At 56.8% G+C, this 13456-nt stretch overlaps 1 protein-coding gene across 2 annotated transcripts; it reads right to left on the reverse strand.

Annotated features, from left to right (window-relative positions):
- Positions 1–9360: 9360 nt before the first annotated feature.
- Positions 9361–12891, reverse strand: LOC101627145 (MHC class I polypeptide-related sequence B-like). 2 transcript variants are annotated; one of them, XM_004695379.2, is made up of 5 exons: positions 12607–12891; positions 12080–12367; positions 11351–11628; positions 11146–11250; positions 9361–9732 (listed from the first exon to the last, which is right to left on the reverse strand). In XM_004695379.2, exons 1-4 carry the CDS (start codon positions 12866–12868, stop codon positions 11185–11187), a joined length of 894 nt encoding a protein of 297 aa, XP_004695436.2. In that variant the 5' UTR covers positions 12869–12891; the 3' UTR covers positions 9361–9732; positions 11146–11184. The 2 variants fall into 2 exon arrangements, with proteins under 2 accessions (XP_004695436.2, XP_012590070.1); XM_012734616.1 differs by having other exon boundaries at positions 9361–9830.
- Between the last annotated feature and the right edge of the window lie 565 nt (positions 12892–13456).

Genomic DNA, 13456 nt, shown 5'->3' on the forward strand with positions numbered 1-13456 from the left:
AAAGGGGGCCGGACAAGAGTAATTAGGGATGGATTTACAAGACCAAAAAATAACTGAGAGACTGCTGGGGGGAGGGTGTTGCCCAAGAGAAGGCCAGAACTTTACTGCTGAAATAAATGAAAATATCAACAACAAAAAACTAAATACAGCAATATCAGAGGTGTACAACCAGCCAAGTCCAGCCCAGCCTCCTGCTCAAACCACCCCCCAAAAGCCAATCACACCCAAGAAACGCAGGGGACCCCACCCAGACCCCTGAAAGGCCAGGGCCCCCCACGAACAAGGAAGCCCATTCACCAGCGGCCTAGACTAGGGAGGGGGCAAGGACAGTCAGAAGAACAGGCGCCATTCCACTCTAGATCTCCAGGGGGCGCAGGAGGTAGCTGTTAGGTGGAGGAGGCTGGAGGGGACTGAGCCAGAGACTCAGGGTTCTTGCTTAATCAAAGAGTGGGTCCTGCTAGGGGAGGCCCCGCCCTAAGCCACAGCCAGATGTGACCAACGCTGACATTCACCTGCCTACCAGCTGGCCAACCGGGCACCGCCAACCGGGAACCCCTCCAGTTAGCTCACCCTGCTTGTCTTAAGCCTTTCGCCCCTCCTGCTCAGCTGACTTCCTTAAAGAAATGAAAAAAGGCAAAGGAAATACAGAGGGTCCACATCTATGCTGACAACGAAGCTACAGAAGCCTGAGATTGAGGGTCCAGAAGGCCCAGGAACAGGTTCTGGGCAGCTGAGAGGTGGCCCAACACAGGTCCCTGCAGGGATCTCTTCTGCCTATGGCCTCTGAGGTGGAGGCTCAGCACCTGTGAAGACAGCCAAGGAGGCCTCTCCTGCTCCATCCCTCCAAGACAACTTCTCCCCTAGCCACCCCTCCTTAACTGCACCCAGTCATGGACATCACCAGAGACCACAGGTGCAGGGCTGTCTCCAGGTCTCTGCCTCCTGGGGTCTGGGAGGCCACTTCAGGCCCAAACTCTCTGGGCTGTCAGAGCCCAGGCCATGGTGGTCTCCTCCCCCTCCCCCTGCCCCCTTCCAGCTCCCAGGTCAAGGCCCAGGTGCAGGTGAGGATGAGAAGCCCTGGCCTGTCTGGATTTGACCCTCCTGCTCTTTTCCTTACTCACCTGTCTAGTAACAGTGGTCTCAGCTAAAGGCAGGAAGGTAGACGGAAAACGTTTCCTCCCCATCCATCTCCAAGGAGAGCACAGGGATTAAGGGAACCAGAAAGGTGGAGGGAGGGGGCTTCACTGTTTCTGGGCCTTCCAGGGGAAGGGAGGAGTCCCTGGGTGTCTTGATTCACTTCAACATTAATTACTTTGACCACCTTCATTTGTTTAGCCATCAGGGATGGAACCTCAGCGATTCTATTCCAGGCCAAAATCTCTATGAAGAAGAAAATGACCAGGCCTTGGGGGCCAGGCAACCACAGGCTCCCTACACCCCACCCCAGGCCTGTCAGTGGAACTCCCCAAGGAAGCACTTACCTGGGGTAGCAAACCTGCGCATTTCCGCGTGACTTTCTGGCCAAGATTGATAGCACCAACAGACCTGTTACCTGGACTCAGTCCTTCCGGAAATAGTCTGCTGACCTGCAGCGTGAGGAATAACTCTCCCCCCACCCCCACTGGGTGCTGTCTGCTCTCTCTGGAAAGCCCCCACAACAAGGCAGTAAGCAGGGATGGGGAGCCCAGCCCTGGAACCCCTGATGGTGACCCAGGTCCCCCTCCTCAGGACTCCTAGGCATGGCAGCCCCAGGACACTCATTCAGCTCACACACAACCCCAAAAAGACTTCGAATAACTTAAAATGGGGCCTCCCTGGTGTGGAGTGTGACCATATGGGCAATATCACTGGATATGGGCCTTGTATGCCACCAGACCTGGCACCTAGGTGTAAGCGCCACTATCAACACCACAATGACCAGGACCGGAATTTGCATCCAGGTGTAAAGCGCCACTAAAAACCCCTAAAGCCTGTGTAAGAGACCCTTCCCCTACAGCACTGGCAGTAGCCACAGACCCACCCTCCAGAGCTCTGGCTCAGCTGCTGCCTGGGAGCAATGCACTCTACAGTTCAGCCTCTCTGTGTCTTTATTTCTTCCCCGAGGCCGGCTGTCACAGAAATCAGGATAACACACCTGGGGGCCTAGGGGTTAGGGCTCAGCTCTATCAGTGCCCAGTTGGATCCCCACTCCCACCACAGCTGACCACAGGGCCCAGCAGACCTCGCCTGTCTCCCCTGCTGCTCCCCTCAGCAGTGTCTTTCAGTCCATCTGTCTGCTCTGCTCCCCACTCTGTCTCTGGTGAACACTCACACCCCACCTCTGGCCTGTACTCCAGTTCTTGCATAAATAAATAATCTTTTAAAAATAATAACCATTTACAATGTTAATATCAATAGCACTCTTAGGTTTGTGGATGATGAGGGGCAGCAAATCCTACTCATTCTGAGAGTGTGGGAGAGCCCAAGGGGCTGGGGCTCTGGCCTGGGGTGCTCAAGGATCTGATCTGTCTCCCCTCCAGGCCTCCGAGGTTTCTGTTGTTCAAACTGTTCCCTTCACCCGATCCTGCTTCCAGCCCCCTCTGGCCTGCCCTCCCGGTGCCTTTTTCTGCTCCACTCACCTTTGGGGGGGTCCTGGATGCCCTGAGCATGTGGCGAGGCTGTGGCCCAACCAGAAAAAAGCCGAGTGCACAGGAGCCTGACTCCCCGGGGCGGGTTGGGAGCAGAGCGGGCGCGGAGCCCGGAGCTAGAGCGATGAGACCGCAGCCCCAACTCCGCTTGAGGAAATAAGTATTTCTGAGGGGACTAGCGGAGGGCTTCGCTGGGTCCTGGGTCGGAGACAGGGAGGAGCGCGCAGGGGGAGGTTTCCCGCGCTGAGGTTGCTACCTTCCCCCCCCCACCCCCCCAGAATCTGCTCTCAAATAAGCATTTGCGGATTTGCCTCCTTTCACAAATTTATGACGGAATTGGTTTTCCCAGAGCTCTTGATTGACTGTGGGTTTACTTTTTTTCTCTCTCTCTCTCTTATTCCTTGCAGTTTCTCTTCTCTTGACTCTTTAGGCTCAAGGAAAGGAATCCCAAGCAAAAGCAAACAGTGAGGAAGCTCAGAGCGCCGACTCCTCTTCCTCCCTGTGCTGCCCCCTGCCCCTCCCCATTACTCTTGCCGATCCCCCATTTTGGTTTCTCTTTGTGTAAATAAAGGCCGGCGCTGCCTGTCTCCATCCCAGCACTAACTCTCGCTCCCTCCCCTTTGCGGACTCTCACCCCCCTCCCCTTTTTCTTGTTGGACACTGTACAAACAGCCCCGGAACTCGCCAAGCGCAGGACGGTGGTCTTTGGGACAGGAGCCTGCTGCCCTCCTCATTGTCGACAGATAAAACCACTTTCTGTGTTCCGGACCAGCTGGTTATGAGCTCGAGTAGCCGGCGAGCGATGAAAAACACTGACACGCTAGAGAGGATTCTGAGGGCGAAGGAGTTCTTGTCCTGGCTCTTTATTGCCCTTTTATACTTTCTTCCATAGTAATTCCCCCCCCTTCGGTTCCCTCCCCCCAGAGGGCCCATATCCTGGTACGTCCTATTTTGTTCTAATGCACCCGGTGTAATCTGAAACATTGTTTCCAGCTGCTGGCTGGTGGACACTTCCTTGGTCCTATTACTTGTGCCTCTTACACTTTCCTTCTCCTCAATCTCTGTTGCCTTTTATTGGCCGAGGGAAACTGAGACCAGCCACCCTCCCTGACTCCGCTGGCTGAGGGGCGGGCTGGGAGCCGCTTCCTTCAGCAGATGGGGCGCGAGGGGGACACGACTCTCAGCCGCTCAGAGACCCGAAAACTCGCCCAGACTCAGCTCCCCGGACGCCCTGTCTGTGGCGCCGCCCAAAGGAGCAGGATGGGCTGGATCCGGGGAGACACCGGGGTCCCCTAACTTCGGGAGGCGCATGATAGATCCCCGGGACGGCTGCCACCCAGGAATGGACTCCCTGAAGATGGGACTCAGGATACTTTCCCGGGTATAATATGGCGAAAGGAGCGCGGGCTCACACCTGACCGTGCAGGTGAGCACTCACCTGAGCCGCCCATCACCAGCTTATGGATCCAGGCCATGAGGAGGGAAGGAGAGAGGGGCAAAGGCCGGCAGGGGGGAGGCGGTGTAGGGGAAGGGTGTGGAGTGGGGACTATAAAGCAGAAGTATATGTTATTCATAAATCTGTGGTTTATTACATATATTTAACTTCTATCAATGAAATGTTGGGATATTTACATCTAAGTAAATGATATTTTACCAGATGCAATGGAGTACTTTCCCCTGTCTAGTTTCTCACTTATGTACATTGCAGGACTCCTGCCTTGATTCTCTCTGAAAGCACAATGTGTGAAATGTGGTATTTTATCTTTTGATGTAAATTTGGGTTTCATGAAGAAGGAGTGAGTGAGGAAGAGACTATTTTTGGTGGAAATTACGGAGCTAGCGTCCTAAACTCCAGATGACAGCTTTTTAGTAGCCAAAATATACACTAAAATCCAACACCAGAACCTTTCTCTTTGAAGATAATCATTCACATCTGAATAGCTCTGAATCTTTCTTAAGTGCTTTTACACACACGTAATCAGATATTAACAGAGAGAGCAGGTATAATGAAGAAACTGAACTGTGGGCAGGCAGATCGGTGCCTGGTTTAGCCACCAAGTGTGTGGAGAGAGCCTCTCGCCCAGCAGCACGGTGAGCCTATTTCCAGGGGAAATGTAGGGGCTTCTTGGGTCCCTCAAGTTTTAGGCTTAATCGCTGATTATGAAGGCGTTGGCTCCATACTGCACACTGACGACTACTGTGCTTTGATTCTAATTGTTGAATCTAAACTCTGCCTAGAGCAGAAACCAGGGACTGACCTGAGCCCTCACCCCAGGTCCTGGCTCCACAATCATGAGATTTTAAAGCAATAGCGATCCATGGCTGGGTAAACAGCAAACGCTCTGCTCTATTTCTGCAAATGTTTCAGACTCCACCTTGCCGAGCTTCACCCCACTTGCTGTTTTGAAAGCTGAATTTCCTTGTGTTGAATTTTTCAATAATCTGTGTCTATTTATGGTACTGTATGTGGTCAGTTCCCTCAAGTAACTATTGAATCAGGAGAATATAGGAATGTGTTGGCCGCTACCAACACCACCTTAACACCGCCAACCTGAATCCATGCACCAGCTTCCCCTCCACTGCTCCATCCTAGAGGGTCCACTGCTATAGGGAAGGGGGGCTTGTCCCCCGGCTGCCTACAGCCCCTCACGCCCAGCTGCCCATGGGCACATCTCACAGTAACCTTTACATTGTCAGAACACATCCTCCATATCACAGAGGATCCACCAGTCCTCCCTCTCTGAGCAGCTGAGGGCCCAGGGGTTCCCCACTGTCCACCAGCCCCGCCCACTGCCCATAAGCTCCATCCACTACCCACAAGACACACCCACTGAATGCTAGCCCTGCCCCACTGCCAAAAGCAACTCTCATGGGACCCCTTACTCCCAGAGCCCATCATTCTCAACCACGCTCACATCTGTCTCTGCTCACACCAAGGTCTGAACTCTGCCAGGGCTGTCTCAGCATACCGCCCTGCTGTGACCCCCCCCAACTATACCCCCTCCCTGGGCCCCACAGGACTGTCCTCATAGTTCAGGTCTCTGCCCAAGGGCCGGGTAGTCGCTGCCTCATCTGTGCTCACCAACTGTCTGAAATCCACGCCCTGCCACCCCCTCACCGTGGAGGGAGAGGGTCAGACAGAGGGAGGGCACAAGGGGAGGGACACACGGGGCTGCGGAGGGAAACCCAGGAGCCACACCTGGGGAGAAACCAAGCACTGCAGCAAAATAACTAAGATGAACAAAGCAAATCAATAGATTTATAAAGTGAAATACAATGATGGTTTCCAGGAAAAAAGGAGTGTTTAAGGGAAGTGGGAGAGTCTACAAGGTTGTTTACTGGTAATCACAACATTTTCTTTTATTTTTTCAAAGATTTATTAAATATGCACACAAGTTATCCATTTAGGCCAGAGATAGGGAAGGGGGATGCAAGGGAGAGAGGGTTCACCAGAAACAGAATGGGGAGCAGAGCAGGTGGATCAATTGAATTAAAAACTGAGGAGAGCAGCAGACAAGATGGCAGAGGTCTGTGCGCCTGTGCTCCCGGCGGGAGTCACTCTCCTGCTGCAGAGAGATTCATGGTGCTGGGACCTAACCACAGTCACCACAGGGAGGTCCAATCACATTTCAAAAGGGGATTCAAGAGGCTTCACAGGGCGTCACTCAGCGGTGTAGATGACACAGCCTTGCGCCCTTACAACACACTTTGGGGACAGGGCTGGGAGCACGACTCCAAGTCATCAGCAGGGCACATCAAAGGGATCCCCAGGGTCACCCCATGGGGACAGGCAGCTTTTCAGCATGTGCCAGAGGGGCACCCCAGGACCCCAAACTTACACCCTCTAAAGAGGTCAACCATCCATGCTCCCAAAGGCAAATAGACTTTTAAAGAAATTTCCTAGGATTTGTGTGCATAGTCAAAGTGTGTGAGAAAGGGAAGGAGAGAGTTTCCCAGTAATACACCCCAAATGACCCATCCTCCAGCAGATAAAGCTCAGCCAGACTGGGTGACATAGAAGTGGGGGCCCGAGGCCTGAACTCTCCAGCAGTTTGTGGCGGGGAGGCCGAGCCAAGGGCTCTGACCAGGCCCCAGACAGCTGGCACAAAGGGAGCAGACTGAGGCAGGGGCAGCCTGTGCTCCCCACTGTCTCTCCCCCAGGCATCTCCAGCCGGGAGCCAGGGCTGGCTCTGCTCCTCACCCTGCCCTGCCGCCTTCGCGTGTCCCAGAGCCCACCGGTGCTCAGCCCAATTCCTGGCGGCCAGGCCAGGGCGGCGGCACCTGTGGGCAGGGGACAGGGAGCCTCGGCCTTCAGCAGATGCCTGGTTCCAGCCCTCTGTGCCCCCACACTGCCTGAGGGGCGCGTCCTGACCCCTCCTACGGGAAGGCCTGCATGCTTGACCCGTCCGTGGTAGGGTGGTGCTGGGCAGTGGTGGTGCTGGGCCAACACCCAGGACACCAGCCATGTAGAGATCTCGCTTACCCTCTAATTGTGCCCCTCCCTGAGAGCGGGGTGCATTCTCACAGAGACGCCTCACTGGGATTCTTAGCGCCTGCCCTTGACTCTCTAAAAATGTTGGCCTTGAGGGCCCTCCCTGGTGGCCAGAGGTTAAAGCGCAGCACTGTGAAGTTACCGCAGCCAATGCAGCTCTCATTTGATGCCCAGTCAGGGAGCTGACCCACATGGCCCAGCAGACCTCTCCTGACCACCTGCTGCTCCCCTCAGCAGTGTCTTTCAGTAGATCTGCCTGTTCTGCTCCCCACCTGTCTCTGGTGAATCCTTTCACCTCCCTGCTCACCCTTGAGGGCTGGGACTGAGCCAGGTGCAGGGGCCTGAGGACGTGAACACAGGAGAGTGGGCAGTGCAGGCCTTGTGGGCTACCGATGGACCTATATGGGGCCCTGCACGCTGGCCTAATGGCCGTCAAAACCCCACGGGAGAGACAGCACTGGCGCTGCATCCCAGGTGTAAGGAGCAGCCAGTGAGCGCCAGGACAAGGCCAGGGCAGGGCCCAGCCGCAACTTTCCCCGCCAGAGCCAGGCAGGCTCCGACTAAGCCACTGAGACGCCTGCGGCTCCTAAAGGAAGTATGTCCTTGCATCCTGAGTGGACTCCACTGCGCATCCAGGAGGCAGGGAGGGAGAGACAGAGGGAGTAGAATTCTGCTGAGGGGCTCTTGGAAATGCATCATCCTGGACCCACCCTGGTTTCTCCCTCAGTAGTGCAGGACTGGTGGGGACATCGCCTTTCTCACACGCCCCCTGCTGACGCCAGGGCAGCATTGCGACCTGCCACACTGCCTCAGCTGTCTGGTTTCTAGAATCAGAGAGGGCTGTGAGGGGGAGATGGCAGGAGAAAGCAGCCCACACCTGGCCCTTACTCAGTGAGCCAGGGTTTGACTTCCCTGGAGTCCCACGAATGGCAGCCCCACAAGAGGGAGTGCTCAGCAGGGGGATCCCAGGCAGTGCCTTGCACAGCTCCTGGGCTGCCTGCAGGGCCCAGGGCTGCTCCTGCACCTCCAGACGCCCTCACCCTCTGCACTGACCTCTGGGCCTTGTTTTCCTGCATCTCGGCTGTTGGACCAGTGACGTGGCCGGCAGAGCTCCGGGGCATCGTCTCAGGCAAAGATGGGGCAACAGTGTCTGAGCAGCGTGAGCAAACATGGGAGAACACAATAGCACATGAGGCCCTGAATTGTGGCTGATGCTTCATTCAAAGGCCCCACAGAACCACCCCGTGATTAATTTTCTGTCCTTGGGAACACGGGGCTACCGGACGCTAGAGGGCGCTCTCAGCTTCCCCAAACCTCTGGCATGTACCCCAGTTTTTTATGCATAAATAAATGTTTCAAAATGAAAAAGAGGCCCTCCCTGGTGGTGCAACCGGTTAGGACTCAGTACTGCAAGCTGGCTGCATCTGCTTCAGTGCCAGTTCGATCCCCGCCCCAGAGGTGACGCACATGGCATGGCAGACCTCTCCTGACCTGCCTCTGCTCCCCTCAGCAGTGTACTTCCTCCAACTGCCTGTTCTGCTCCCTACTATGTCTCTGCTGAATCCCCTCACCAGCCCTGCATGTCTGGCCTGTACCCTACTTCTGTATGCATAAATAAATCTCTAAAAAATTTTTTTCAGTGAAAAGAAAGGCACAAGAACAAACCCACAATAAGAAAAATGCTGCCATCCTCAGCCTCCCACAGTCTCTCAGCCACGTTCTTCTGTCAAGTGTCTCCTTCCAGGTCCCCCACTCCTGGTACAAGTCCCAGGCCCAGAAGCAAGGGCAGCTTCCTCACAGGTCTCTGCTCCTTGTGCCCCCCAAGGCCTCTCATGGGCCCCTTCCTCCTCCTCCCAGGTACCTCCAGCTTCCCCTCCCAGCTCACTGCACCCTTGCTGTGGGGAACAGCCTCCCCTTTCTCTGGGGTTACACTGCTAACCAGGGCACCCCAATGCACTGCCCCTGTACCCTCCCCACATCAGCTCTGCTCCACCACGTGACCCCCACCATCAGGGCAGATGGCTCCCCAGACTCAGCCCCTGACAGTGGCCCAGATGCCCCACTCCAGCTTCTCCAGCCCTTTGCGCTTTCCTGGGACTCTGTCAGCAAATGGGAGCCAGGGAGCAGGAACTGGGTTTTTACTGCCAGGGCTACTGCACTTCCCCCCACAACCTCATACTGCCCTTCCCTGCCCTGAAATGACACACAGACCAGATATAAATGTTTATGGTTGTAATATAAATATCAAAATACTGTACAAATAAATCTATCTGTAGATATATACATGCACACATATCCATATACTGGTGACCTGCGCAGACATCCACAGTGACAGAGAACACAAGAAGCAGGTGCAAACTGTTACGGAGATACCAAGGAAAGAGAGTCACAGCAGTGCTGTCATCTGACCCCAGAGGTGAGGACACGGAGGCGCCCAGGGAGAAAGTGCTCTGAGCGGAGCAAGGCGAGTCCAGCCCAGTGAGCCCGGCTGAGCCCCTCAGGCAGTCCCTGGGCTCAGGCGCTGGCAGCAGGGGCCAGGAGCTCTGAGGCCGGCAGACCAGGGCCTGAGGGTCGGGTGTCACACTTGGCTCAGGTCCTGCCAGCCACCGGGCCCTGGGGAGAGACAGCAGGACATGCTCAGTCGGCTGCAGACTGTGCTTTTCGTCCTCAGAAGCTGCCCTGCGGTTGCTCTGGAATCACATTCCCTGTATCTGTGGAAAGAGAACCCCACTTTCTCTCCCTCTCACCCACTTCACAGCCTGCTGGTCTCCCCCTCCCCTGACCAAACACCACCATCACCTGTCCCTGCCCCAGCACCACCAGGTGAGAGCTGGAAAGGACCAGACTGGAGGACGAGATCCAGGAGCAGAGACCCAGTGTCCCATCTCCAGCCTTGACCTCCCCGACTCCTGCCAGGCTCCTGAGAGAGAGGTCAGGCCCAGAACCCGCCACCACTGCCTGCTCCTTGTCCACCCCACAATCTAGACCTCCTTGCAGCTCAGCCAGCTCCCCCCGCCCTGATCAGCTGAGGCTCTGTGCCCGATGGCCCTGGGCACCCCCTGCTCACACAGGCAGCCCCACCAGGCCCGCGCAGCAGCCAGGCTCTCAGGCTCACTGGCCTCCTGCCTGGAATCTGAGCTCCAACCCTGTGCTGCTCCCTGCTGAGGCCCCAGTGCCTCCCGAAGGCCTGCACTGGCCACAGCCTTGGGGGTCTACGGCTCACTGCACTGAGGGACCTGGAGACCCCGAGAGTAAGGTCAGGCCTGCCAGCTTTGCCCCAACAACTCAGTGTCTCCATCCCACCTCCCATCTGTAACCCTCTTAGCAAGAAGCTCCCGAGAGAACTCCTGGTCACTATATGCATATCCGATGACCTGGCAGGAGGAAACCCCAATAAGGGGGGCCAACCACATTCAAAAGTTGCTTTGGACCGACCTTGAGTTTAGAGTAGGAAATTTGGAAATTAGCACATAACTTTCACATTCTTTTCCCATCCAGGTCTCAATGACAAAAGAAGCAACATTCTGACCCAGGGGCGGGGGTCAGGAAGATGAGCAAGAGACCCCAGACCTGCCCACCTGAGCCCCTCGCTGTGGGGTGGGGCACAGACAGCAAGGATGAGGGATTCAGTCCCATCTCCTCCCAATTTCTCCCCAGTGTTTGAGCCCCCTAAGTCATAGGCGCTCTTACTGCTATCACTCAGATCCAGGAGCACCCCACCCCACCCCCAACATCACCATGGTTCCCCACAAGCCCTGCTCAGCCCCAGAGCAAGGACAAGCTGAGGAGAGCTGCACAGGGGACCTGCCTCTGCCATCCCCATACCGGAAGGAGACCCCCTCCCTGGTTGTACACTCAGGCCCTGGCTCTGGGAAGGCGTAATGGACAGATGTGGTCCCCAACCCCTCACAGGGACCTTCTCCAAGCTGCTGTTAGAGGAGTCATCCCTCTCCTGCTCTAGAGCGGGAGACATGACCCTGGCCCCAGGCAGGGAGCCCTCCCCGCCACCCACAGCCCCCGGCTCACCTGGACTCTCCCCAGCTGATGTCTTCCTCAACCAAAGGTTCAAATGAGAGTGAAAAGGACAGCAGCGACAGCTAGCCAGTGGCCACTGATGCCCCGGCGCCTTTCCTAGAAAAGGTCTGATTTTAACCTGGGCACCCAAAGCCACGGGCCTGCTCTCCACCACATCCTGACCCCTGATCTTGCAGGTCGGCTCCCCTCATCTCACCCCAGGATCTCCAGAGGTCACGGTGTGATTCCCGCTGTGTCCCATGGAGCTGGTACCCCTCTGTGCCTCTCCTGGGGGAACCCTTAGGGCCACCCCATCACAGTAGGTCCCGTTCTCATAAGTCAGGACAGCTGGACCCCCAGGCAGCTGGACATCTGGGCTCAGGGGCTCATCGTCCTCAAGCCTGACCAGTGAGATGTTCCAGGGAGAGATGCTGAGTGCCCGGCAGGTCATGCTGGCCGCATCCTCTGAGGCCCTGCTGCAGGTGGCCTTCACGCCTGGGGACACCGGGAAGGAGCACAGAGTCAGTGAGGCACTGGCCCAGCCCTGCTCCCCATGTAGGGAGACAGAGAGACCAGGCTGCTGCTCCCCACTTTCTACAGGCCCCACTTCATTGACCCCGGGGTTCTCCAGGTGGTTCTGTGGGAAGAGGGCCCAGGACCTACATGCTGAAGTTGGAGGGGGCTGTGAGGGGAGGGCTCAGCGGGACTCTGACAGGCAGGCTGGAGCCAGCAGGGCCGAGCTCCAGCTTGAGGACTCCCCTCCTTCCTGACACCCCGCCTCCACTCAGTGCTCCCCTGGACTCCCTCCCTGCCTCATGTCTTCACCAAGGAGTTTAACAGCACAGGCTCCTCAGGACACCACACCCCTGAGACCTCTAGGCAGCCCACAGTACCAAAGGGTCCCCTTGGGCAGCCTGGGCAATTGGGACTGGTGCTGGGGTCCCACCTGTGCTCCCAATGAAGGCCAGCCAGGAGTCCCGAAATCTCCGCAGGTCTCCACAAAGTTCACCAAGCACACGGGCCCAGGAATTCCTGTTTTCGATGCTCTCTGTGTCCCAGGATATCTTGACCTCCATAGCCAGGGCATGAAATGAGGACGGGGGTGCTCCCCATTCTTGGGTCGTCTCGTCGTAGAAGAGGAAGGGCTCCCCATTGTAGAGGAACCACCTGAAGGCACTGGTGGTGGTGTCTTCCTGGGTCTCGCAGCCCCGAATCTCCTGGAGGGAATGTGAGCCTACCCCAACACACCAGCGGTGACTCCCCAGCCCTGTTCCTCTGTCCCCCGGTGACAAACTCCCACAAAACCCTGCCCCCCCCACACACACACACACACGGCTCCCTGTGCCGGATGAACAGCGTCACCTCTGTCTGTGCTGGGACCCACAGACCCCCTTCCTCACACTACCCGGCACCCGGTAAGACAGCCCCCGGCTGCCCTACCGTTCCTGGGAAAGGCCCAGTTTGCCCTCTCACCTCCTTCTTCGCTAAGCTTTCCCCTGATGAACGCCAGCTTCATGCGGAGGTCATGCCCGTCCCCTGCAAAGCCACTGGCCATGGCCACTCTGGGCCCCGGCTCGGCTCCCAGCACGACACGTACCAGGAGGCCTCGGGGCGCCACCCCGCTCTCCTTCTCCCTGTCATGGCACAGCTGGAGCGGGTGATACAAATATCCCTTGGCGACAAATGTGGAGGGCAGAGCGGCATCCTGGGTCACGGTGAGTTCAGCCTGAAGCATGAGGGGTTCTGGGGGAGAAATCCTCAGTGAGGGGGTGGACTGCCTGAGCATCAGAGTCACTGAGGCTGCGCTCGCCCTGTCAGGGAGGCCCCGCCCTGAGGGGGTGGAGCTGCCTGAGCTTCAGAGTCACTGAGGCTGAGGCCTGAAGCCAGGGCTGCGCAGGCCGAGGGGAGTGAGGATGGGAGGTGCAGGGGGCAGGAAGGGGAGGGCCGTGGAGGCTGGGAGGGGTCAGAACTGGGCACAGGGACTAGGCGGTGGGTCCGGTGCTGTGGTGGCAGGACAACTCTGGGACCACTCCTGAGAGGACAGTCAAATACTGTACAAAAATTAACCATGTGAGAAAATCAATCTAGGCCTGCCCTGGTGGCGCAGTGGGTTAGGACGCAGCACTGCAAGCTGGCCACAGTCACTTCTGTACAAGTTCGATCCCCGCCCCGGACATGACCCACATGGTGCCGCAGACCTCTCCTGTCTCCCCTGCTGCTCCCCTCAGCACTGTACTTTGTCGATCTGCCTGTCCTGCCCCGACTCTCTTTGGTGAATCCTATCACCGCTTCTGCACCTCTGACCTGTACCCTAGTTCTGCAT

Source organism: Condylura cristata, unplaced genomic scaffold (genome assembly GCF_000260355.1).
Source record: "Condylura cristata isolate star-nosed mole 26May11 unplaced genomic scaffold, ConCri1.0 scaffold00061, whole genome shotgun sequence".
NCBI classification, from domain to species: domain Eukaryota; kingdom Metazoa; phylum Chordata; class Mammalia; order Eulipotyphla; family Talpidae; genus Condylura; species Condylura cristata.

Bases quoted from the DNA above. Each gene is read 5' to 3' on its own strand.
- LOC101627145 (XM_004695379.2), bottom strand. From the start codon at position 12,868: ATGCTTCAGGCTGAACTCACCGTGACCCAGGATGCCGCTCTGCCCTCC. The intron at 11,629-12,079 runs GTGGGACCCCAG...CGGTGTCCCCAG, and splicing joins GGCCTTCATTGGGAGCACAG to GCGTGAAGGCCACCTGCAGC. The intron at 11,251-11,350 runs GTGAGATGAGGG...GACCTTTTCTAG, and splicing joins TGACCTCTGGAGATCCTGGG to GAAAGGCGCCGGGGCATCAG.